Here is a 24,966-nt window from a genome sequence, read left to right as displayed (position 1 = left end):
CTGCGGCCGTGCTTCTTCTGCTGTGCCTGGGGGAACCCCCCAGAGCCTCCCCTCTCCGTGCGGCCTTGGTACGCCTCTGCACATGGCCAGCAGGGGCCACTCAGGCTGCAACCCAGGGGGAGAGGAGCTCAGCATGCAGGGGTGCTGGGAGCTGCTGTCTGCCAGGGGTTTGGCTAGTTGTTTTGTCCAGCAGCCCCCTTGCCCGGCTGCTCTCTGAACAGGCTCTGGGCCCTGGGAGCAAAGAGTGGCCAAGGGGAGCCGGCGTGAGGCTGGCACGGATGGGTGGAGAGGCTTTGCCCTAGCTGCGGCTTGGGAGCCCTGGCTAGCTGCCCGGGGAAGCACCAGGCCAGGCGAGCTGCAGGTACTGGCCTGAGCACAGAGCCAGTAGTCGATGCATCTAACTGCAGCTCGGCGCTAGCCAAAGTGGCCTGCAGCAGAGCAGGCCAAGGCTTGTCTGCCTGTCCGTCTGGTCTGGTGGGGGGGGGCTCTCACGGGGGCCAGGGCTGGAGTGTGTCTATGGCCCAGCAACGCCCAGGTCCCGGAGAGCCCTTCTCTTCACAACTGCCCTGCGGCCCCTCTCAGCAGGGGAAGGGGCTGCCGCAGAACCGGCCCAACTTTCAGGGGTCCAGCAGCTCCTTGGAGCACCCAGCTACGCTTCCGCCCTGTGACCTGGGGTGGGCAGGGCCCTTCATCCCTGGCCTGCACCAATGCAAGCCCCAGAGTGAGCGAGAGCAGCTGCTTCTACGTCTCAGCTGGCCACGCCTCCTGCCCCCAAGGCTTGAAACTCAGCTGGGCAGCCTGGCCCAGCCCCTGGCCCTTCTTTTGCTTAGCGGGGTTAGGGGTGGCTCTGGGCCTGGCACAAGCAGGGTGGAAACAGCCCCCGCGTGCTGCCAGTTTGCGCTCTCATTTGGGACCCTGCCTGGTTCATCCCAGTCTCACTGGCTTCTCTCCAGCCTCAGTTAGTGGGGGGCCACATGGATTTCTCAAGCGGGTCGGGGAGAGGCTGCCCCATGGCATGGGGCCAGGTTTAATTTCCCCTGCCGTACTTAGTTTGCTACTGTGTGATACTGTTGCATCAACCTTGTAGGTTTCCTTTGATATGGGGCAAAGGCTGGAGCTGATGCCCCCCAGGTGTGGGGCAGCCCAGTGCCTGGGCCTGGTGGCTCCCTGCCCCTCATGCCTTGTCCTTAGCAGTGGGTCAGTGGGGTGGAGTGCAGCAGGATGTGCTGGTGAGGAAAGGCGCACACTGGGCAGGGCATGTTGAGACCCAGTCTGGGAGGCAGGGCCCGAGCCTGGCCCAGACTGGTGCAGGAACAGCCAAGGCAGCCCCTCCCGGACCTATTAGAGCCGCCCTAGCCCCAGCCCCAATGGCGGCTGAGAGGGGCAGAGGTGCAAGCTGCTTTTCCAGTGCTGTGGGGCCAGGCTGCCCCTTGCTGCTGCCACCAGGGCCCTGCTGGGAGTTGGCTCCCAGTCACCCCAGGGTGTGGATGGCTGATGTGCCCACTGCTTCCTGCACCATGCACCCTGGGGATGCAGGAGGGAGGTATGGGAACAGCCCCAGCTTGAGGGCAGCAGGCTCCAGCTCCTGGCAGCCTTTCCAGGCTAGGCAGGGGAGCACCAGATGACAGTAGGAGCAGCGGGTGTCCTGCCCCTCCCTCCCTCCCAGCCTGCCTCAGTCGTATCTGGCGTCCTGTGGGTCAGCAGGCCTGCCAGGGAGTGGGTCAGCCCCCCCCTGCTGCCCATGTCATGGACAGGCTGGGGCGAGCCCTGCCCCGCTGGTGCCCATTCCTCAGGAGGAGCTGCCAGGGCGGTGGCCGGCTCAGTGGCAAGCTCCAGCCATCATGGCACCACCCCCAGTCAGCCCCCAAAACCCTGGAGCTGGAGGGTGGGTCTGTAGAGTGTGATCCCAGCTCTGCTGGTTCCCCTCAACCCTGACCCATAGCCCCTGCTCACGTCCCATTGCACCAGGCATTGTGCCCCTGTGGTGGCTGGGGGGGGTGTTTGTGGGTACAGGGCCATCCCTGTGGGGTGAGCCGCACATCTTTTATCCCCCAGGTTCCAGTAGCTCCTCCTCCCATCCCTTTGCAACACCTTCCTGGGCCAGCCCCCTACTGGGGCTAGGCCCTTTGGTCCCACCTGGGACTGCAGCCTCCAGCAAGCCAGGCTCTCTCGGGGTCCCCTCAGGCGGGTGCCCCCCCCAATGTCCCCTGATCTCTCGCCTGCAGTGACTCTGTGAAGCCGGCACAGGCTCAGCGCCATCAAGCTGCATCTTTCCCCATCCAGGGGGCTGAGGCTGCTCTTTGTCCCCCTCCTCCAGCCACCCCCTAACCAGCTCACCGGGGCCCGCGCTCCTTGCCCTTCCACGTGCTGGTTCCCCCAAAGGGCTGGGCGGCCAGGTCACCGGGGCGAAGTTCTGCAGTGTCCAGGCTGGAGGCAAGCTCACACCTGGCCCTGGGCAGCACACGGGCCGCAGACACGCATTACTCATCCTACTCCCCCACTTCATCACCCCCCAGTGCCCCCCGCAATGAGCTGGAAGTGAGCGAGGACACCGTTGTGCAGGCTAGCTGGGACCAGCGAGGCCAGAGCGCAAGGCAGAGAGCCCTGCCCTGGGAAGTGTTTGCGTTGGACCCAGTTCCCAGGGCTCGGGCTGCGCAGTGGGGCCATTGCAGTGTAGGCAGTGACGCTTTGCCTGGAGCCTGAGCCCTGGGAGGGCTCTGCCCACTCCCTGGGGCAACCCGTGCCTTGCGTCTGCCCTTCAGGGTCACACGCTGTCACTAGCGTCAGCCCCTTGGCTTCCACCCCCCCACCCTCCTGGGACTGAGCGCGGACCCTCCCGCAGGGCTGGGGCAAGCCAGGCGCACCCCACAGCGAGTCCGCCTGGCTGCACCCCGCAGGGAGCCCCCCCCAACACCCTGACTCTGGGTGACTCCGGCAGCAGGGTAAGAGCAGGAGGGTTTCTGGACACAGTGTCAAGCGCCCCTGGTTAGTAGAGAGCAGCAATTCAGTGGGTCAGCCTGGAGCCCCGCGCGCTCTTCTGAGCGTTTCTGTGGCCCCGGCCAGGCGCTTCCCTGACTCCAGCAGCCCGCACTTACCCCCACGCCCACCCTTTGTCCTTGTTCCTGGGGAACCTGCGTCACCGCCTCAGGCCTCTGCTCTACAGAGGGCTGCCTTCCAGAGTGGGCAGTCCCCAGGCGTTAGTTGGTAGGTATCCACCGTCCGGGCAATTGGACTCTGTGGAATGGGGGCCAGGCCCAACTAGGCATTAGTCGTGCTCTGCAGAGTAAACTATCTCCCCAGCCCTAATTAACCATGCAGCTCTTAGGGGAAACTGAGGCACACACCATAGTCATCCCACAGGAAAAAGCCCCCCCTCACAAAGGGTGAGAGTTCATGTTTGGGTGGCTCATTCATTCCAGGCAGCAGGTTAAACACAAACAAGAGGAAGTATTTCTTCACGCACCACACAGTCAACCTGTGGAACTGGTTGTTAGGTGATGTTGTGAAGGCCAAGACTATAACAGTGTTCAAAAAAGAACTAGATAAATTCATGGAGGACAGGTCCATCGATGGCTGCTAGCCAGGATGGGCAGGGATGGTGTCCCTAGCCTCTGTTTGCCAGGAGCTGGGAATGGGCGACAGGGGATGGATCACTGGGCGATGCCCTGTTCTGTTCGTTCCCTCTGGAGCCCCTGGCAGTGGCCACTGTTGGCAGACAGGACATGGGGCTGGATGGACCTTTGGTTTGACCCCGTCTGGCCGTTCTTAGGGCCAGCACCCCTGGTGCCACGCCCTGTAATGTGCTGTGCCAGCGGCCGGCAGGGCCCCTTGTGACCAGCGAGTGTGACATACCCAGGCCAGGCCAGGGAACACCCCCCAGCAGAGCTGGGGCTGTCAGTGTTGGGGGGACGTGTCCCTGGAGGTTTCATATCATGACATGTGCTTTCCCAAGATTACGCTTTAATTCCTGGTGACCCCAGGGCACTCCTGGAGGGCTGGCCCCCCTATGCAGCCCCTCTCCATGTAAGGGGGCACACGGGTTTCCACCCCAGGCAAGAAGGGGTTAATGGACCACCTGAAGGCCCTGTTGGAGCAGGCGTCTGGGCAGGGAGGAGGAGAGCGGGCAGTGCGTGTGGGTGGCAGGGGGGGGAGGCTGGTCTGCTGGAGAGAAGCGAAGCGTTCAGGTCATTTCCTACATGTTTTGGACAGGGAGGGGCAGAGCTGGGTCACCACGGCAGGGAAACCGAGGCTCAGTGGTTCCACAGACAGCCAGCAACACCCCATCCAGCAGGCCTGGGGGCAGGGATGGAGCCGGGGGGGGGCTGCCAGGCAGGCTGGAGGAGCAGGCGAGCGAGGGGTGGTGCGGTGCTGGGTGGGAGCGTGACAGGGGCAGCCGGGGCCCAGGGCTGGGCGCTGGGGAGACCCGGGCTGTTACTGGTTCTGCCACTCATCCTGTGACCGTGGGCAGGTCATGCCAGGCCTGGTCCCCCCCCCGAGAGGCCCGGCAACGCACCAGATGGAAGCAGGGCCTCCCCCTCACTCGGCTGGTCTGGCAGGTGCTGCTAAACCAGGGCCAAGGCCACACCGGGAGCAAACTGCAGCAGCGGGCTTGTGGCGGGCGTCAGCTCCACTCCCCCGCCCCCTCAGCGCTGGCCTGGCTTCGCCTTCACAAACCTTTAGCCCGCAGACTGTGAGGAGCTCAGAGCCATGGGCACAGCCAGGGCAGGTGGCTGGCAGGAGAGGTGCCCATGCCTGCTCAGGAGCGGGCCTGGGTGTAGCTCCCCCTGCCCCTGGGGCACCCGGGCCTGGCTCACACCCAGTCTGGGGCACCCCTGTGGAGGCGGAGAGTAGGGGACACGGCGCTCCCCCTGGTGGGGGAAGGGGCGGGGCTGGGGCTCGTAGCAAGGTGCCCCTCTACCCGCGGGCCGCCCGTGAGCCAGGCTGCGGCAGTCAGGACACAAACCGACTGCTAGGGCTACGGCTCAGCACCCCTGCGAGCAGCCAGCAAACACCCTGTGGGGCGCGAACGTGCCAGCTGCACCCGGGCTCCCTCAGCCAGAGCAGGGGGGAGGGGAACACACAGGCCCCCCAGGGCACGTCCCGTGGAGCCTCTGGCAGCAGCCCCAGGCCTGTCCCGGCTTGGATGAGCTCCCTGGCGCTGCTGCTCCGGGCCAGGCCTGCCTGGGCGCCACCTCCCGCCTTCAGCCACGGCTGCCTTGGCCTCGCTGTCCTCAGGCTAGCGCTGCCAGGGGAGCCGGGGGGATGCCGAGCTCCTCTACCTGCCCCCCGGCGCTGGGCAGGGGACCCAGGGTCAGGGCGGAGGCCAGGCCCTGCCCAGCCCAGGCCTTGCCCCTGGGAGCTGCCGGCTGGGGTAGCGAGGAGGGGAGGTCACTCCCCTGTGCCCTCTGTCCAAGGTGGCCATGGAGGCTCGTGGGGGAGTGGGCCGGGGGTGTCCGCCTGCCCTGCGGAGTCGCACCCCGAACGCCATCGGGTTCTCTAAGGCACAGCTGTATCCAGGCCAGCGTCACCAGCAGCCCCAAGGATCCTGCACTCCCAAGTCTCCAATGCCAGGCCCCAGCGGGAGAGGGCCACTGTTGGCACCGGCCCCAGGACTGAGCTGCAGACGGGCCCAGGGCGACCCAGGGCAGGAGGCTGGAGCCCCACAGCGCCCGTCTCCCAGCAGTGGTGTCCCGCAGGGTCACAGTCACCCACACGCCTCGTCTTCGTAGGCGATCGCGATCCCCCTCCGGCCCGGCACGGCCTTTGTCACGGGCGTCTGGCCCAGCTGCTGCTCCAAGCCCCGCCAACTGCGTGACTCCAGGAAGGAAGCTGGGAGCAAGGGAGGGGGAGAGTGGTTAGTGGGAACCGGGCACAGGCCTGTGGGGGAGCTCCCGGCTGCTCCAGCCTGGGCTTCTCCCAGCAGGGGGCGCTGCAGGGACAGGAGCATTGGCTGGGGGTGGGGGTCCCGGCTATTCCAATCCAAGCAGGGTGCACTGTGGGGAGTGGGGCAGGCTGGGTGGGGTTCCGGATACTCCAGCCCCAGCAGGAGGCGCTGTGGGACGGGGAGGGCTGGCTGGGTGGGGTTCCGGATACCCCAGCCCCAGCTAGGGGCGCTGTGGGACGGGGGGGCAGGCTGGGTGGGGTTCCGGATACTCCAGCCCCAGCTAGGGGCGCTGTGGGACAGGGGGGCAGGCTGGGTGGGGTTCCGGATACCCCAGCCCCAGCAAGGGGTGCTGTGGGACAGGGGGGCAGGCTGGGTGGGGTTCCGGATACTCCAGCCCCAGCTAGGGGCGCTGTGGGACGGGGGGGCAGGCTGGGTGGGGTTCCGGATACTCCAGCCCCAGCTAGGGGCGCTGTGGGACAGGGGGGCAGGCTGGGTGGGGTTCCGGATACTCCAGCCCCAGCTAGGGGCGCTGTGGGCAGAGGTTTGGCATCACTTTATGGGGTGGAGAGGGTGGACAGGGGAGACACAGGGAGGGCAAATAAAGCAAAGTTCAAACCTGCTGGGCTGATCTCGGCCAGTGCGAGCGCTGGGTTCCTGCAGGCCAGGGCAGAGCTGGAGGATGGGGCCGGGGAGCTGGAGAGCCCAGCCGCGCGCAGCTCCCCAGTGATCAGCGACACGTCGGGAACGTCGCCTTCTCCGGGGACCGTGTCTGGGAAGCCGACATGTGCACAGCCACCTGCCCGGGTGAGAGACATCAGACAGCAGCCTCTGGGGGCAGCCAGCCCCAAATCCACCCTACCAGGCTGGGGCCCACACCCACAGCTACCCACCCTGGGGTTACCCTGCATCTGGAGCCTCACACGGTTCAGCTCACCCAGTGAGTCAGGGTGGGAGCCGCGTGGCCACATAACGTGAGAACTGGGTATGGCAGGGCTCCCGGCTACTCCAGCCCCGGCCTCTCCCAGCAGGAGGCGCTGTGGGGAGCAGGACAGAGTGCGGGCTTTGGGGGAGCCCCAGCCCCGGCCAGCAGGGGGCGCTGCAATAGCTCCCGGTGGCTCTGGCGCTGTCCCCCTGGCACGGAGCCGCCGGGTACCTGGCAGCAGGTCTCTGAAGTCAGTGACGTAGAGGCTGCTCCATTCCCGGGCTGGGTTGCAGGCCAGCTCCAGCTCGTAGGGTGTCACCACAGGCCGGTAGAAGTCCCTGGAGTCCAGCAGGGAGTTCTGGGGACAGGCCACCAGCACGAAGACGTCCACCTCCAGGAAGTTGGCCAGCTTGGCGGGGCTCAGCTTGCCCATGGCCAGGGTGTAGCTGCGCTTGCCGGCCCGGCTCAGGGTGCCCCGCAAGTGTTCCAGGATGGAGAGGTAGCCGGCCACACCCAGCGTGCCCACCAGGATGCCCACCACGCGGGCGTCCCGTGCCCGCTCCACCAGGTAGAGGCGCCTCAGCAGCGCCCGGTTGCCGTCGAGGCTCTCGCGCCGGCCATGGCCCGTGGCCGGGTTGAAGGAGCTGAAGGGGCAGCGGTTCCAGCTCAGCATGAAGTTGGTGAGGGCCAGGCCCTCGGCGCCCACGTAGAACATGGCGTAGTCCTTCAGCCCGCTCTGCGCCTCCACTGCAAAGAGACGCCCGAACTGCCGCACCAGCCCCGGGCCCTGCGGGCAGTCGGGGGCCTCGTCACTCGCCAGGCGGGAGAAGACGACATGGGGGTACTCCGGGCCCAGCAGCTGCTCCAGCTCACCTGCGGGGAAGGGGATGACAGGCTGAGCAGGCCCCACGCAGGCCAGCCCCATGCAGAGAGCCTGCCGGGCAGGGACAGGAGGAGAGGGCTGCCAGGCAGAGGCATCGGTAGGCCTGTGTATGGGGGACCCAGGCCGGGGCAGCAGGGGCCCATGGAGCTCAGGGGATCGGACGGGCTAGTCAGCCTGGTTTGGTTCCTGCTGCTGCTCTGACCCATCCCCCCCGGCGAGGAGCAGTGTTGCAGCGGGCACGCGACCCCCCCTGCGCGCTGTGACAATGCACCCCAAACTCCCCACAGTGATAGGATGATGATGATGCATCTGGTACAAGATCAATCATGTGAGGGGTCTCCAGAAAAGTGATGATTTGCTGGATAGGATCACCCGATCCGTGGGCATGTGTCATTTTTGTACCTGGATTTACAAATATTGACTGGGGAACTGCACTTCAAATGGGCTCACCCTGGGCGACACCCACAGCCAGCCTGTCAGGTACAGCAAGGAAGAAGCTTGACTGTGCCGATGGCCTATCAGCAAAGCCAATGGACCATGGAAAAGCTTGGCCTTCCGGTGAACGTTTCAGCCAGCCAATGAGTAATGGCTGCTATGACCCAGCAAGGACATGTGACCAGACCACATGACCTTGAACTCCATTTTGGTACCTGTATTTTTCCACAGACTGGGCTGGGAACTTAGTTGGGAACAAAGGGTTCCTGCCAAAGGGAGAGACTATATAAGGTGTGGAGTGAGATCATGATTGGTCTTCACTCCCCCACAACTCAACACCTGGATGCAGCTTCAAAAGACAAAGGACTTGGAATGGGGGAGGGGAACCCAGGTTGCCCAGCAATTGCAGTCTGTGCCTTAACAATCTGCAAGCCGGCTTGTTCCATCAGTCAGGGTGAGAAGCAGCTAATTCAAATGCCATCTGTCTAGTATGTTAGGCTTAGTTGTGGTTTTGTTTATTTGCTAGGTAATCTGCTTTGATCTGTTTGCTATCCCTTATAATCACTTACAATCTCTTTCTGCAGTTAATACACTTGTTTTAAGTTTTATCTTAACCAGTGTGACTTTAAGTGAAGCACCTGGAAAATCTCAGCTTGGTTAACACAGGCTTGTTGTGCATCTCTCACCCTCATTGAGGGAACTATATTAACGAGCTTGCACTGTATAGATCCCTGTGCAGTGCAAGATGCTATAATACTGGGTTTATACTCCAGTAGGGGTGCAAGGCGGGGGAGCTGGGAAACTGGCTGGTGTTTCCTGTTTGTCCTTGAGTGGCTCAGGTAAAGCACTCAGGTAGCTCAGCCGGGTGTGTGGCGTCACCTGCTGTTGTGTTGGGTGCTAACAGGGCCTGGAGAGGTTGGCTGAATCACCAGCACAGCAGCGTGAGAAGGGCCAGCCCAGCTGGATGATTTAGGGGGCACAGTGGTTCACACGGCCCCCAGACAGCACCCCGGGGGTGACAACCCATCACGCATGGCCCACCCCGGACGCAGCTCTCACCTAGGGCGTGGGCGTAGACCACGTCACTCAGCACCACCACGTGGCTCTGGCGGTCAGGGTAGAGCTCCCGGAAGGCCCCGGCGCAGCGCTCCGTGTCCAGGGGCTGCTGGCCAAACACGTGCAGCACCAGCAACTTCCTGCAAGGGCTGAGACATGCTGGGCCGTAGTGCACCACGGCCTCTGCCCCCACGTGCTCCGCAGCCACCTCGTCCACACAGCAGCTACCGGGGGAAGGGAAAGCGTCAGCCGGAGACACGGCGACCTCGGGGGCCCGCAGGCAATGCAGCACAGGAGGCTGCTCTCCTCTGCCCGCACCTCCTCCCGCTGGGCCCTGCGCTCCGACACCGGGCTGCCCGGCCACTCTAGGCACTGTCGCAGCGGGCCCAGCATCGCTTTGGGCAACCTCCCCGGAGCCTGCACTGGCCACAGCGGGAGAGGGGGGCCCAACAGCCCAGCAGTGAGCAACACGCCCTGCTCCTCACGGAACCTCCCAGGGGAGGGCAGAGGAGCGGGGATTCACAGGAGCCCCTCAAACCGACAGGGATGGCACGGGCAACCCATCAGTCAAATCAAGCCCAAAGCTGCCACTGCTTACGGGGTGGGGTAAAAGTCACGCCCCTCTCCAGAGGGGAGCAGCCGGTTGCTCACTGTAGTGGGACCTGGCACAGAATGATCAGACGGGCGTGTTGACAGGACCCAGGGGGAGCAGCGAGAACGCCAGAGGGGCCGCAGGACAAGAGGAAAAATGCGGGGGGGAGCCCTCTGAGCCCCAAGAGGAGGCAGGGGCCCAATTGGAGGGGGATGGGCCGTGCCACCTGGCAGCCCAAGGATGGGCGCACAGCGGCTCCTGTCCTGGGGGGCAGCTTCTCACCTCCCAAGGACCCAGCATGGGGGAAGGGCTGAGGCTGGAGCCCAACCTGAGCCCAGGTGTGGGGAGCCCACGCCGCCCCTCCGCGGCACCTACCTGCCGTACGACGTGTCCCCCAGGATGTACATTTTGCTGCCGGTCGCCTCCTCCATCTTGGCTGCGACAGCGGCTGAATCTTCCAGGAGCTCGTCGGGGAACTGCAGGGCAACCTGCCGGCAGGGCCAGCGCAGGGAGACGTGGGTACATGCAAGGCCCAGCCCCCCCATATGGAGCCCCTGCCCAGCCACCCTTAGGGCAGCCCCACCAAGCAGAACAGGGATCTCTGCAGCCAGCTGTGGCCCCATCGTGGGCTGCCTGGGTCAGGGAGCCGAAGAGCCATTCAGTTCTCTGTGACACCCCCTCAGCCCCGGGGTGCTGCTGCCCGCTCCACCGGCAGGCCGGGGAGCCAGGACAATCCCCAGCTCCCCAGGGAACCTGCCCCAGCTATCGGGAGAGGCGCAGCCAGGCTGAAGGGCGCGTGCGACCAATCTCTGTGGGAGGGTCACTGGCAGCGCCAGCCGGTGTGGGCCCGCACCTGGGGGTGGGAGGTGGGTCTGACACCAGCGTGCTACCCAGGGGAGCTAAGGGACCACGGACAGGCCTGGGGGGGAGAACGTCCGAGCTCTCGACACCGACTCACCCTGCGAAACCCGCTCGCTGTGACGAAGGCCGCGGCTCGCTCCAGCTCGTAGAACGCATCGAGGGCCTCAGCAGGGGTCCTGCTGCTCGACTCCTTGACAGCCAGGGCCCTCTGGACCACCTCGGCCCCATCGTGACTGAAGAGGGTCGCCATGGTTACCCCAGCATCACCTGCACCCACAGGCCGTGGGGAAGGAAGCTGGAGCATTTATCAGGGTTTGGCCATGCTCCGGAGGCTGCAGTGGCGTGGCTGTGACGGGTCAGTGCAGCCGTAACAGTGCCGGGGAACCCCCCGGGTCGGTGTAGGTCCCCCGCCTCCCTCCCACCAGCCTAGCGCCGGCCACGCGGGGCTTAGGTCACTTTCCTCACGGCCCCGAGCGACACTGCGCTGAGCGCAGCCTGGCCTCAGTCTCTGTACCTGAGCGGCCGCTCGGCGAGGGTGTCGCCGGGCCCCACCCGGCCCCCGGGAAAGGAGAGGGGCAGGAAAGCACTGGGCAGAGCTCCCCAGCTGGGACCAGCGCACAGGGGCCCCTGCACTGACCTGGCTCCCGAGCCTGGGGCAGGGGACTCAGGGCCTTTTGCAGCTAGGGGGCGCCGACCCCGATCCAGCTCCAGGGGGGCGGTCTGGCTAACTCGGGGTGGGGGGGTGTCGGAGGGACTGGCTGGCTCAGGGGGGCCAGGTCGGGGGTGGGAGCTGGGACGGGCTGGCTCGGGGAGAGCCGTGGGGGGAGGGACTGGGGGGCAGAGTGGGGGGCGGGGGAGGAGCTGGGACGGGCTGGCTTGGGGAGAGCAGTGGGGGGAGGGACTGGGGGGCAGAGTGGGGGGCAGGGTGGGAGCTGGGGTGGGCTGGCTCGGGGAGCGCCATGGGGGCGGGACTGGGGGGCAGAGTGGGGGGCAGGGGAAGCTGGGACGGGCTGGCTCGGGGAGAGCAGTGGGGGGAGGGACTGGGGGGCAGAGTGGGGGGCAGGGGGGGAGCTGGGGTGGGCTGGCTCGGGGAGCGCTATGGGGGCGGGACTGGGGGGCAGAGTGGGGGGCAGGGGAAGCTGGGGCGGGCTGGCTCGGGGAGAGCCGTGGGGGAGGGTCTGGGGGGCAGAGTGGGGGGCGGGGGGGGAGCTGGGGCGGGCTGGCTCGGGGAGAGCCGTGGGGGGAGGGGCTGTGGGGGGCGGGGGTCTGGCTGCCGTGGGGGGAGGGACTGGGGGGCTGGAGGGGGTTGTGGGGGGCGGGGCTCTGGCTGCCTGGGGGGGTCCCAGCGGGCTCCGATAAGGAGCCCGGCGCCCAGGTCTAGCCGTCACTAGGGCCCAGAGTGAACAGCCCCCGTCCCACGCGGGGTCGCAGCCTCCCCCACTCACCGGCCTCCCCGGCAGAAACCACATGGACTCGCCCGGGACTTGCTCCCAGGGCAAGAACAGAGCCAACCAATGACGAGCCGGCGCTGTTCCCGCCCGGAAATCCCGCCCCCAGAGCTCGGAGCCAATCGCAACACGTGTGGGAGAGAGGCTGCGGCCGCAGCCAATGGGAGGAGCCGGCACAGACGTGCGGTGAGGAAGGGGCTGGCGCGGAGCACTCTGGGCTTTGTAGTTTGGTCCCCTGGTACCGCCCGCCCGCCCGGGAGCCAATCGCCAGCCTCGCCTCGGTCACGTGCCGGGGCCCCGGCCCGCCCGGTCACATGGTGTGAGTCAGGTGACCTGCCCCCGTCCCGGCCGGTCCTTCCCCGCAGTCCGCGCTGAGGAGCCGCCGCCATGTCCGGGCCCCTCCTGCTGTACGCGGGCCTCGGCCTCGCCTTCTGGAGCGCGCTGGCCGGCGTGGGTGAGCGGCGGGGGCCGGGGAAGGGGGGTTAGTTGGGGGGCGCGGAGATGGAGGGGGCCCGGGGAAAGGGGGGGTTAGTTGGGGGGCGCGGAGATGGAGGGGGCCCGGGGAAAGGGGGGGTTAGTTGGGGGGCGCGGAGATGGAGGGGGCCCGGGGAAAGGGGGTGGTGAGGGGTGGGGGCTGGGGGGTTAGTTGCGGGGCTGGGGGAGATGGTCAGTTGCGGGAGGCGGAAGGGGTCAGAGTTGGGGGGAAGGGGACGGGCTGGGGGGGCAGTGGCAGGAGTCCCGGTGTGTGAAGTCCCTTCTGTCTGGGCAGGGATCTGCCTCGCACCCCCTGCCCCAGGGCAGCGCCCTCCTGCCTTCGTTGGCACCTGCTGGGGCAGGAGAGTCGGACGGGGATGGCTCCAGGCAGGAGCTTGGGGCTTCTTGCTCCTGTCGCCCGTTTCGCCGAGCCCAGGCCAGTGGCGACCCACAGACCGTGGCAATGGGACGGGGGGCCCTGCCTCTCCTGCTGCGGGGTGCTCCCAGTCTCTTCTTTGATCACAGGCAGCTAAGGTTGGCCGGCTGCCTGGTGGGCTCTGAGTGTTCCTCCTGTCCGGTTTGGCTCTGGCTGTGGTGCGTGGGCTGAGCTGCAGTTTGTACCAGTGTGCTCTGCCCCTGGGCTGTGTTCCTTAGCTGGGCATTCGCTTGCAAGTGTCTGCCACAGTGGGGTAGAGCTGTCCGGTTCATAGTGAGTCCAGAGCCCCTATCTGTCCCCTTTGGCAGCCCCTGCAAAGGCCAGGAATGAATGACCCCTGGAGACTGAGCCCCCTTGTGCCCGAGCATGAAAGGACCTGCAGTGTGGGGGGCTCTTCTGGACAGGGTTCAGAGGCATCAGTGGGGGGCTGTGGCAGGTTTGCGTCGCTGCTGTCTGCTGGACAGGTCCTGTGGACAAGCTGGGGGGAGGCTGGACTGGTCCTGTGGACCAGCGAGGGCCCAGTCTCCTTTCGCTGCAAGGATTCTCCTGCTAAGACTTCCCTCGGGTAGGAGTTTCTCTTCCCTGCTGCGCCCGCAGGACTCTTACTCTAATCTGTAGTAGTTCTTGGTCAGCATCCCCTGGGAGTGTCTTCAGCTGGATCTAGATAGTCACTTTTTGGGGGGTATTTCATCCCCTCATGTTGAAGGGGACAGGTCTACCAGGCAGAGCACAGAACTGGGAGCCAGGCCTCCTGGGTTCTATTCCTGGCTCTCTGACGCACCCTGCTTCACCTCTTCCCCGTTGGTAAACAGGGGTGACCGGTGGTGTTGTGTGGGCTAGTCTGTGTCTATCAAGTGCCAGGCAAGTTGTCATTTGGCTCCAAAAGGGAGGAGGGGCAGCAGCAGGACTGCAGGAAAGCAAGTAACTGTGGCTTTCTGGATGGAGGAACCCAGCCTCTTCCAGGCTGAGAAGCTGGCTCTCCTTCGTGATTGTCAGAACTATGTTGTTTTGAGTAAGTGCACGAGTTTTTCCAAGCTTTGGCTTGAAGCCGGTGGCGTAACAATTCTGCAGCGCAAAGGAAATGCCCCATGGAAGGGCAGTCCTCCTGGCAGTGGGGTCAAACTGTCTGGTATCCTCGTGGTGACCATGGTTTTGAAGGTCAGAGCGTCCCTGAGCATTGAGGACTAGTCAGGCTGTACTTCGATGGAGTTGCAGGTTAGCGCCTGCTCTCACAGCCGAGTGAGGTGGGCACGAACAGCCTGGCTCCTCTGAGAGACAACTCCAGACTCGGTGCTCAGCTGAAGGGGCAACTGAATAACAAGGTGACTATGCTGATGGCACGGTCAGGATCTCCCTGGAGGTCCTATGGGCCTGCACCGCTCTAATCCACCCCCTGCTGAAGTGAACACCACATCCAGAGTCGGCTTAATGAGATCCACGAATCAGGCAGCATCTGTGATGTGGGCTTGCCGAGCCATCAGGGAATGGTTTCTAGTTGAGGCCGGGCATTGACTGCCCATGTCCGGTGTAATCCCGGCTCCAGTAAAGAGCAGGCAGGGATCGATCTGTGCCTTTGTTTTGTCATTCTTGCATGGTCAGCAAAGTGCCAGAGAACTACCACCGGGAATGCGCCAGGGCACGCTGGCAGCACCGCTGCAGCCTGCAGTGACCCCCGCCTCTGGCCTCGCACCTGCGCTGTGCGGTCTGGGAGCTGGCACGCAATGGAAACCATGTCTGTCACCCGGCCTGTTTTGTCAATAAAACCCAGGGCCGAATATGTTCTGAGCCAGTGAGAAGGTGCTGTAGGAACCTGCTTTGGGTTTGGCCCTGTGCTAGTCAGTGGCAGCTGTGACTGGCTGGGCCTGGTGGCAGGACCCCACTCTGTAGAGAAGGAACTGTAGAACCCAAAACAGTAAACAGCCCCAGTGCAGACAACTCTGCCGTGGCAGAGACAGTCAGGCATCTGGGCACACGCGGGAGTGGGGAGAAGGAAAGGGGCCTGCAACGCTTCTGCCCATGCTATAGGAGTGGTCCCTGCCAGGAACAGCCTCCCTCCCCTGTGGGAGCAGTGCCGTTCCTTGTGAGGGTTGCTCAACTGCCAAGAGTGACTCGTTCCTTCCTCCTTTCGTGGCGGGGCCTTCTGGGAACAGCTTGCTTCCTCTCTTGCACTCCTCACCCCGTGGCAACTCCAGCCAGAGCTTGGGGTGTTGATTCACCCTCCCCCAGGTAGCGAGGGGCCCCCGCTTGGCATGTTGCAGTCAGGCTGGCCGTAACTGACCGGTGTGTGGTGATCCCAGTCTTCCAGCTCCTAGCATGGGGAGAACACGAGCCACTGAGGCCCTGGGGCTATTGTTGGGCATGTTTCCAATGGGTCCAGGATAGATCTCGGCAAACTGCCCTGGAGAGGCCTGCACTTTGTCCCAGATCACAGGGTGTGGGGGCAGGAGTGGGCAGGGCCGGGGTGGTGGATCCTGGGCATCGCAGACACCTGTTTCTCAACAGAAGCGAGACCCAGCAGGCTGGAATAATCTCCCAGCAGGCACACGGCTCGTCTGGAGAAGGGCAGGGCTAGATACCTCCCTTGCCCAGCTTCCCTGCCCCAGTCCTTGCTGGCTAGAGGCTGGGAGGCAAGCAGGGTTTAGTGGGTTCTGAGCTGCTTTTAATGCCATTTGAGCAGTGTCAGCTGAAGAGCCAGCACGACGTGAGCTGCCAACCCCAGTGATTCATGGGCTGGAGGCTGGGGGTCCCTGGGTGACTGGCTGCATAGCGCTTGCTGTCGTCAGTGGTCAAACGGCAGGGCCGAGCCTGGCTCCCCTGCATGCAGCCAGGACTGGCCCCTCTGCTGGCTGGCTGGAGCATTGAGCAAGCGCCCCACCCGGCCTGGTGGGTTAACTCTGGGCGAGCCCCTCCGGCTAGAGGCTGAGCAACGCGGCTGGCCACGGAAGTGATGGGCCAGTGCAGCCAGCCACCTTCCCTCAGGGCTTGTGGTGCCCGTGGCGAGCCTGTGAATTCTGCGGGGGCTGGCGAAGCCATGGATTCTGGCCTTGGCATACGAGGGAAGGTATTTGAAGCTGTTTTGGAGGTGACTTACCGCTCTCTCTTCCTCCATGTTCCCTTCTAACGCTGCTTTGCTGAAGGTGTGATTGACGTGCTGCATACACCATGCAGCCATCCAGCCTTCACGCTGCTGTTGCCGTCTCCGGGGGTTACCCACCCCCTGTATCTGGTGTGATGCCAAGGCTGTAACGTCTGCCTTCCCTTATCTGCTCCTCGGAGCCGGAGCGAGGCTTCCTCTCTGCCTGGGGCACACCCTGCCCGTTTCTGGGGCTGTATAAACAATGCATGTCTTCTCCATTCTGCAGCTCCATTTTCCAGCTTGCGCTTCCTAGTATCCCTTGGGAAGCGCGAAGGAGATGTGCCGTTAGTGAGGGGAAACTTCGGACAACCAGTGTCCAAGGCAGTGCTGGGCTGGCCTGCTGGAAAACGTTCTGATTCTGATGTCCCCGCACTGGAGGGGGGGGCTAAGTGCATGTGAATTTCAAACTCTGTAAAGGGGGGAGCTGGACTGGATGGAGCTGGGCACTGCTGCTGGCCCTTAGCTGTGCTTGTTTGAGGCCCAGGTTTTTGGCTGCGACCTGACAGATGAGTTGTTGGCCTTTTCCTCCTGCAGGCAGAAATTGGTTCGGGCTTTAGGCTCCGCACAGCACGCTGCGATTCAGAGCCTCTCCTGCTCCGAGCACTGGTCAAGCTGTCCCCGATTGGGGAGCGTTCGAACCCCCGGCTGGGTGCTCATTACTCACCTCTTCAGAGCTACTTGTTTTCACAATGCAGCGTTTGTACCTGTGGGGTGAGGCGGCTCCCTCCCCGCCAGCCATAGAACTCTGCCCAGCTTCAGCTGTCGCATCAAGCTTTTGGCCCCGATGCGGCATCACCTTCTGGTGTCACCGGTGCCTGCCACTGCTCAGAGGGCGCAGAGGGAGATGGACATGGCACTGGGCAGCTCCCTGCTGCAAAGGGGAGACCTGGGGGCAGTCAGGAAACTGACCCAAGGCTTATTAATTTCACGCTGCTCTTGCTTGGGCAGGCTCTGAGCAGCAGCTGGCCCTGAATCTGAGTGGTGGCTGCTCCCTCTCAGTCTCTCTCGTATCCCCTCTGGCTGGCTGGGGAGTGGGGTGCCTTCAAGTCCTGGTTTGGGGGCCGGGGGAGTTGAACTATTGATTTAGGAAGTTTTACTAGGTTTACGAGTCCCTGCCATGTAACCTCAGAAACAAACCAATCATTAGTACAACAGTGTGCATTTGTTTGAAGAGACTTGTGAAGGATTTAGTCACCAGCTCTGGTGGTGTGAGCGTGTTAGTGAGCTTCGGTGCAATGCCCGGGCCACGTGGTTTCTAGTGATCGCATTAAAGCGGATGCACTGATTGCAAGCGTTTAGCGGGGGAGCAAGCCTTGCGCTGTGTACCCCTCCGTACAGCAGGTTGTGTCCATGGGGAGGGTTTGCTAGGCCTAGTGTGTCTAGCAGGGCTTGTGCACGGCAGCTGCTGTGGGTGCCAGGGAAATAAGGAGATTAATTCCGGGGGAAGAGGCCAGGTGCTGAGGCGTGAGAAATACCTTTACAAGCAAGACTGTCATGGGAAGGAGGGGGCTGAGTCCCCTCCACCAGCCACTGACACGGGAGAAATGGCCCCAGGCTAAAGGGGAGGCCAGTTTCAGTTAGACCCCCCACCCGCCCTTTACGATGGGCACTAGGGCGCTGCTGGGGATGCTCAGGGATATGCTGAGCAGGGCGTGGAGGCCTCTCCTAGCCCACCTGAGCTGGGCTCCTTGCAGCTCTTGATGTCACTGTAATGGGCTGACCAGATGGGCTGCTAGTGAGTGAGACTAACCCCCACCAGAGCGTGGCCTGCTGCCCCAGCACGCAGAGAGTGCAGGAGCACGTCCCCTGCAGCTCCCTCACCAGCCGCCACAGTGCTGGGCCCCCCGCGCTGTTGGAGCAAGCAGAGAGAGGTTTTTCAGGAGTCACAGAAGAGAACAAGCCACGAGGTGGAAGGTCAGGTGATGGGCAGAGCCCATGTAGCTTCCAGGGCTCCTGCAGGGCCCGGATCTCTGCCAGGGTGAGCCCCTGTGTCCCAGGGTAACGGCCCAGGGAGCCCCGCAGGATCGTACCCACCTGTGGACCAGAGGGGCAGGGCTGCAGCACAGCTGTGTGCCTGGCTGGGCGAGGTGACGCTGTGGCCAAGAGCACCAGAGGCGCTGCCCTTGGGCTCCTGGGTGTTGGGTCCCCCATGGGTTGGTGCCACACCGCAGGGGACCGTACAGTCCACAGACAGCTGCATGCCCTAGCGGGAACACAGTCCTCCTAGAATCCACTCCTGGGTGAGCAGGGGCCCAGGCTGGCTCAGCCGACCCTGGGATCCTCCTTGAGCACGGGGGCCGGGGGGTGCTCTTGGGCTGGCACATGCTCCTCCGTCCTGGGGAGGCCGCTCCGGCTCATTTGTGTGTTTGGGGGCAATGTGCTCTCGTGCAGTGATTCTCAGCCCGCGGGCCACTTGCGGCCCATCCGCTCACCACTGCAGCCCGTGTGACCCCCTCAGGGCCCTACAGGCAGCATATACATTGTGTGGATGGGGCCCACATAACAGAGGGAGCAGCATATGCGGCCCATGATGGTAGATAGGTTGGGAGACAGTGGCCTAGCGGTTAGAGCCTGGCTCTGGGAGCCCGGAAGGGCAGAGTTCTAGTCCTGATTGCTGCTCAGCCCCTGCTCCATATCCTGCGGGCCCCTGCCGGCACTCAGCGCATGCCCAGGCTGCTCCTCGGCCATTCCCCCGCAGGGCTGTCAGACCTAGTGCCCCAGGACTGGGCTGAGCTGTGGGGCAGCCCAGACCCATCACTGATTGCTGTGCCCCAGCCGGCTGTAGACTGTCCCTGCCCTGCGGCGCTCCCGGGGCGACTGTCAGTGACTAGTGCTGGCCCTGACTCATGGTGCGGTCGCAGGCTCAGGGTGACGGGGCAGCATGTGAGGATCAGTAGTAAAGGAACCTGGCCTCTGTGCTGTGGAAGGAATGAGCCAGCCTTGCCGAGCGCTCACTCACACTCCCTCAGAGTCAGGGGCCCTCGCTGGCTGGAGGGGCAGGGCACTGGGTGAGCTGGACAGACCCCGCTGTGCCCCGAGGGCTCCCTTGCCCGTGCTGGGGGAAGGGGCATGGCGGGCGACCTCTTCTGTGCCTTCAGGGCCAGATTGGCCCCCGTGGTCCCGCTGGAATGGGGCGATGGTCTCTTGCTGCTGACCCTGCTTTGTGGGTGGAGGAGGGGCCAGATACCATGGTGATGGGCACAGTAGCAGCACGCACAGGATCTGTCTCCAGTCAGTGTTGGTGCGACGCCCCCTGTGTGTGCAAATGAGATGGTCGTCAGGCTGGACCATGGCTGCTTTCAGCATCTCTAGCGGGAATCGCCGGGACAGCTGCTGTCAGGGGGAAGCCACGGGGAATCCTTCCCACCCTAAGCTCCCCAGAGCAGGGTGTCTGTCTGGAGGGCCGTGCCCCAGAACGCTGCCTGGCACAGGGCTTCCTGGTGCCCTTCTGTCCACTGGCAGCCAGGCTGCTCAGTTGGTGTGGGTGGCTCACAGCAGCCGGGCAGGTCAGGGTGGGAGCAGGCAGGCCAGGCTGGGGTTCGGGTCGACTGAAGGTTTCCCTCTTGCTCTTGTTTTCAGGTATCTGCTACACGATATTTGACCTGGGCTTCCGTTTCGATGTGGCCTGGTAAGGTGGCTACACCTGGCTGGGCCAGTGCCCTGCTCACTCCCACCATGCAGTGTCCCATTCCACTGCTGGATCCTGCCACAGGGTGCCGGGCTGCAGCTCCCCTCCTCTCCCCATTGCAGCCAGCAAAGCCTGCACCCTGCCCTCAGTGTCCAGTCGCACTCTGCAGCCCCTGCCCTGGCCCTCCCTGTGCCGAGTGCTCTCTGCCAGCTGCCTGTGGTGCTCTTTGCCGGCAGGCACTAGCCAGATTGCCCTGGGCTGGACTGGCTGATTCCCCCAGCAGCCAGCCCTCTGCCTTCCTCCACCAAGGGCAATGCGAACAGGGCTTTCAGGTGTTCTCCTGCCTGGCCTGGCCTGGCCTGGCCTGCACTGCAGGAGGAGCCTGCCAGGCCACGTCAGGGCTCTGGGGGTGAAGGCTGGGGACAAGGAGTGGCTGGGTCTGCTTGGAGCCCCAGGCAGTGTCGGACTGGTCTCTTACCGAGCTCATGGCTCTGCCACGTGCTGGGGAAGGACAGGTGGGCCCTGGGGTTCCTTGCTATGTGCTGCAGACCTGAGGCTGGTGACTCCCCTCCCTTTCATTGGGCCACCCACGTGGGCAGCCGTGGGTCTGGGGTGGTCAGGAAAGCCAGTGAAGTGTCTCCGTGTGCTGGCTGTGTGGTGCTGCAGGAGGGGGTGGGGGGGAGCCGCATGGCAGGCAGCCGTCTCGCCTGCTGCCCTCCTCCCGTGGAAGGGAGGCGCTGGGCTGTCGTCCCCTGGCCTGTGGCCCTCGAATGCTGGGGTGGGTGGGGCCGGCCCAGACTCTGCACTAACGAGGTTCCCTTCTGCGTCTAGGTTTTTAACGGAAACCTCCCCATTCATGTGGTCCAACCTGGGCATCGGTCTGGCCATCTCGCTGTCCGTGGTGGGAGCAGCCTGGTGAGTTGGGTCCCATTGTCTGGGACTGCCGGTCCCATGGGGTTTGCTGCTCCCAGAGCCTGTCTGCTGGGCTGGGTGCAGGGGAGACATGCCCTGGGGGTGGGGACTTGCTATCGGGCGATGCCTGAGTCAGCCCCTCGGCAGTGGCCTGGCTCCAACCTCATGGCAGGGCCCCCTCGGGTCTGGGACAGCGCTCTGACTGGCCTCGTGCTCCTGCTGGCGGCCTGGGAGACGTCAGGTGTCTGGCTGGTCTCCGTGGGTTCTTTGCCAGCGAGTCCCGGTCAGGCTGGCGGCTGCCCTGTGTCCCTAGGTGCCGCTGCTTTTCCCAGCCCGTCTCAGCATGCGCGCCTGTGGTGTGAGCAGGAAGGGCTGGGCATTCAGCTCCCGCTGAGCTTGCTGCGAGCTCTTTCCAGTCAGCGCTCGGCTCTGCTCCAGGGAGGCACCGTCTCCTCGTTGGCAGCCACTAGCTCTCTGTCCAGGGTCCTGCAGGCAGGTGCCCGCCCCCGGGCTCCCTCACTGACTGGCCTCTCTCTCGCAGGGGCATCTACATCACTGGCTCCAGCATCATCGGCGGGGGAGTTAAGGCCCCCAGGATCAAAACCAAAAACCTGGTCAGGTAAGGACAGCTGGTACCCCGTGCTTGATGCTCCGGGACAGATCCTGGCCCCTGGGGCGCACAGTGCCCCAGGGGGCTAGTCAGCGGTTCATCTGAGCTGCTCACACTTCCCCAGCACCTGGGCCCCTCTGGGCAGGGCCTTGTGCTGACCCTGCTGGTCTGCGGCTGCATCCGGTGCTGGGATCCCAGCCCTGCTAGTGTTTCGGCCGGATCACTGTGCAGCGGCCGGATCGAACAGCTCCCCTCCCCACAGTCCGTCCCCTTCTCTGGCCCACACGCCCTGGTGTGCGGGGGCAGCAGTCAGTCCCCACCTGAAGGAAATGGCTCCTGCCCAGGCCTTGGGGCTCCGCACCCTTGGACTGGAAATGTGAAACATCCTGAAGCGCATGCTGGGAAAGGCAGTGCTTCCTGTCCCTGGCTGGCTGCAAGCCTGTGTGGGGTACAAGGCCCCCCACCCGTGTGTCTGCCTGTTGGATTGCTGTGGGATGCTTCCCATCTGTGCTGGGATGGCGAAGGGCCAGCGCTGCCCCCCACAGAGCGTCTCAGCCGGGGGGCCGAGCAGGGGGAGATGCCCTGGGTGGTGTCAGTGTGGGGGCCCTCGCAGGGAGACGACTTGTCTGTCAGCACGACAGGCAGCTGTGGGGGGCAGAGGCTGGGCCGTGGGCCGCTGAGTCCGGGTGCTAACGCTGCCCATCATCCACAGCATCATCTTCTGTGAGGCCGTGGCCATCTACGGGATCATCATGGCGATCGTCATCAGCAACATGGCTGAGGTGCCAGGGCCTGGCTGGGCTGCCTGCCGCCGGAGTGGGGTGGTGGGAGGGTGCAGCCCCTGGAGATCTGCACAGTCTCCCCGACACATTCTTACGGGGGGAGGAGGGGCATAGCCAAGGCTCAGGGTCTCTTCACTGCTTCCCTCAAATATCGCTAGGCAGAGCAGTAAACCCAGTGCAGGCTCCTGGCGGGGGGAGCCTCTGCCACATGGGGTGTGCCTTGGCTCCCCTGGCCTGTGGTCCTGGCTCTAACTGGCCTGTACCAGCTGCGGCAGTGGGCAGAGCCTGGCGCCCCACCAGGCTCGGTGCTGGCTGCCCACAGGGCGTTTTTTGGCTGGGATAATGGGCACACGGATCCAGGCTCTGTGAAGCCACTGAGGCACGCAGGAGCTGAGCTGGGCTCCAGGAGGGGAGATGGCAGGGCTCTGGTAAAACCCTGTTATTCCAGCCTAACCCGGGCAAGAGGCAGCGCCCAAGCTCGCTGCCGGAGCAGACTGGGCCCTCTCAGGAAGGGTTGTGGTTCCCTTGTCCAGAGCAGGGCAGGACTCACCCCGGGTCCCACCGTGACTTGAATCAGACCTGGCTGTGAGTCCCAGCCCATCTCCGAGGCAGGGCCATTTCTCCCTAGCCCGCCAGTCACGCTGGGGAGCCGGGGAGAGTTTGTCCAGTGCAGCGTGAGTGGTGCTGCTTGGCCAGGGCAGTGCGACACAGCAGGGTCCTTGCCACCATATGCCCGCTCAGACAGACCCAGACGCTGGTTATGTGCTGGGGGAATCTCCCTCTGCCCCAGCATGTGGCGAGGAGGGGCCTGTGGAGCAGGTAGCTAAGGCCCTGGACTGGGACTCTGGGGGTTTGGGTCCCAGCTCTAGGCAGCCTGTGCCCGTTCCCATGGCAGGGAGCTCTAGCCAGGCTGCTGTACCCCCTACCGCTAACCCTGCTCCATGTGTCTTCTTCCAGCCTTTCAGCGGCACCACCCCAGAGACCATCGGAGCCAAGAACTACCATGCAGGTAAGCAGCACCCTTCCCCATGTCTGGAGGGGCCTGTGGGGCCAGCGGGCTCTTCCCTGAGTGGAGGGAGGCTCCTGCACCCTGGCCCCATGCCAGTGCCTGTTCTCGCTGCACGCTCCGGCATGCTCTTCCCCAATGGGTGCACAGTGGTCCTAGTTCGCTCTCCCCAGTGAGCAACGGGGCCCTATGTGCGCAGTGCAGCCCTCCCTGGGATGTTTGGCGGCAGCCGGACCCCTGTGAGACCAGCTGTGAGCCCTGCCCCTGCAGGTCCAGCTGTTCAGGGTGGTGGCTCGCCTGGCCTAGCATTGGGAATGGGGGTGTCTGGGCTGGGTGGAACCCAGCCCTTGGGGCCTTTCCTGAGTCTGCCAGCGGAGCGCCCTCTGCTCTCCCAGACTCCATCCTGCTGGGCACCTGCAGCGGGCTCTGGACCTAGGGCGGCTGCCACAGGGCAGGGCAACATTGCTGCCCTTCAGGTGTGCCTATGTGGCCATATTTGGGGGTCCAGTCTCTGGGGGCATCTACCTTAGTAGCTGGGGGTCTGGGTTCGCTACCTCTGCGTCTCCTGCCCCAAACGCAGGGTATCACCCGCTCTTGGTGCGCGGCGGCTATTTGAGCTTGCCCTGGCGCTGCTGGAGCGGGTCCATGGCCGGCTGAGTGCACAGGGCCCTGCCTGGCAAAGGTACTTAAGGGAAATGGCTGAAATTTGGCAGCCTTGGTTTGTCCTCTTCATGTTCTGCTCTGTCCCCTTAACTCTGCCCCTGGCAGCTCCTAACAGTTTCCCAGCCTGGGCCAGTGCCCGGAGCACCCTAGTGGGCTCTCGCAGGAGGAGGCCGAGCCCCTGTGCAAGGCAGGCCCTGGCCTGAGACCTGCCGCGTCTCATTGCTCCATGCCCCACCCCTCCAGGTTACTCCATGTTTGGAGCTGGCCTGACCGTGGGCCTCTCCAACCTGTTCTGCGGAGTGTGCGTGGGCATCGTGGGCAGCGGGGCTGCGCTGGCCGACGCCCAGAACCCCAGCCTCTTCGTCAAGATCCTGATCGTGGAGATCTTCGGCAGCGCCATCGGACTCTTCGGGGTCATAGTCGCCATCCTGCAGGTACTGGCTCCTGCCCCGCTGGGCCCATCATGCTCCTGGGGCCTCCAGCCCCACATCTGCCCCAGGCATGGGCTGCCCAGCTCATCAGACAGGCCTAGGCATCTGCAGGGCTTCAGTGGAGGGCTGCAGCCACTGCTCTCTGGTGAACAGAGAAGTCTACCCAGGGGACACTGGCGGGCAGGGGAAATGATGCAGTGGCTCCATCTGGCCTGGCTGCTGGAACCCATCTTGGCACTGCCAGTCCCCCTCTGTCCCCTCCCGCCTCTCCCCCAGCAGTCACAGGGAATGGTTCAACTGGGCGCCGGAATTGGAGCTGATTGTGCACCGGGCTGATTGGGGAGGAGCAGCCTGCAGGTCCTGCAGCTTCAGGCAGGCTGCCTGATCAAGGCAGTTGGGGGGGCACCTGGCAGGGTGTGCTCCTGGGAGGGGGCCGGGGCATGCTCTGACCTGTCTCCTTTCTCTCTGCAGACATCTAAAGTAAAAATGGGGGACTGAGCCCCTGCCCGTTCCGGCCTGGCCCCCTGCGGGCGCGTCTGTACATATTTATTTAATGTTTCTATTTCCTGATCGGGGGCATCGCTTCGCCGCCTCGGGCGCGGGAGCCCAGGTGTATAGAACCGTCCCTGCTGATCCGCTGCCCGCTGGCCCCATGGAGGAAATAATCATCTGTGTGTGAATTCGGCTCCCTCCTGTCGGCCCAGCCAGGTGGGGGGGAGGGGGTTGCTGCCTGAGTGTTCCCGGTGTGTGTAGAAATCAATCGACCAGTGTAAGTCAGTGTCACGTGAAATAAACATGGTTCCTGTC

The 24,966-nt window shown here is 64.1% G+C and overlaps 2 protein-coding genes across 2 annotated transcripts; one reads left to right on the top strand and one right to left on the bottom strand.

Annotated features, from left to right (window-relative positions):
• Positions 1 to 3,449: 3,449 nt before the first annotated feature.
• DPH2 (diphthamide biosynthesis 2) lies at positions 3,450 to 12,111 on the bottom strand. Its single transcript, XM_077824043.1, has 7 exons — positions 12,079 to 12,111; positions 10,731 to 10,900; positions 10,148 to 10,260; positions 9,184 to 9,404; positions 7,038 to 7,679; positions 6,501 to 6,680; positions 3,450 to 5,829 (listed from the first exon to the last, which is right to left on the bottom strand). Exons 2-7 carry the CDS (start codon positions 10,881 to 10,883, stop codon positions 5,705 to 5,707), a joined length of 1,434 nt encoding a protein of 477 aa, XP_077680169.1. The 5' UTR covers positions 10,884 to 10,900; positions 12,079 to 12,111; the 3' UTR covers positions 3,450 to 5,704.
• Positions 12,112 to 12,404: 293 nt separating this feature from the next.
• On the top strand, positions 12,405 to 24,966 carry ATP6V0B (ATPase H+ transporting V0 subunit b). Its single transcript, XM_077824042.1, has 8 exons — positions 12,405 to 12,535; positions 19,707 to 19,755; positions 20,587 to 20,670; positions 21,209 to 21,286; positions 21,990 to 22,059; positions 23,017 to 23,068; positions 23,972 to 24,162; positions 24,631 to 24,966. The coding sequence occupies exons 1-8, from the start codon at positions 12,469 to 12,471 to the stop codon at positions 24,655 to 24,657; spliced, it is 618 nt and encodes a 205-aa protein (XP_077680168.1). The 5' UTR covers positions 12,405 to 12,468; the 3' UTR covers positions 24,658 to 24,966.

The sequence above is a fragment of the Eretmochelys imbricata genome, chromosome 8, assembly GCF_965152235.1.
Source record: "Eretmochelys imbricata isolate rEreImb1 chromosome 8, rEreImb1.hap1, whole genome shotgun sequence".
NCBI lineage: Eukaryota > Metazoa > Chordata > Testudines > Cheloniidae > Eretmochelys > Eretmochelys imbricata.
The sequence above is the reverse complement of the archived record's forward strand: the minus strand, read 5'-3'. Positions and strand labels throughout refer to the sequence as shown.

Bases quoted from the DNA above. Each gene is read 5' to 3' on its own strand.
- DPH2 (XM_077824043.1), bottom strand. From the start codon at position 10,883: ATGGCGACCCTCTTCAGTCACGATGGGGCCGAGGTGGTCCAGAGGGCC. The intron at 10,261-10,730 runs GTGAGTCGGTGT...CCCTGCCGGCAG, and splicing joins CAGCGAGCGGGTTTCGCAGG to GTTGCCCTGCAGTTCCCCGA. The intron at 6,681-7,037 runs GTACCCGGCGGC...TCACCCGGGCAG, and splicing joins CTTCAGAGACCTGCTGCCAG to GTGGCTGTGCACATGTCGGC.
- ATP6V0B (XM_077824042.1), top strand. From the start codon at position 12,469: ATGTCCGGGCCCCTCCTGCTGTACGCGGGCCTCGGCCTCGCCTTCTGG. The intron at 19,756-20,586 runs GTAAGGTGGCTA...TTCTGCGTCTAG, and splicing joins TTCCGTTTCGATGTGGCCTG to GTTTTTAACGGAAACCTCCC. The intron at 21,287-21,989 runs GTAAGGACAGCT...CATCATCCACAG, and splicing joins AAAACCAAAAACCTGGTCAG to CATCATCTTCTGTGAGGCCG.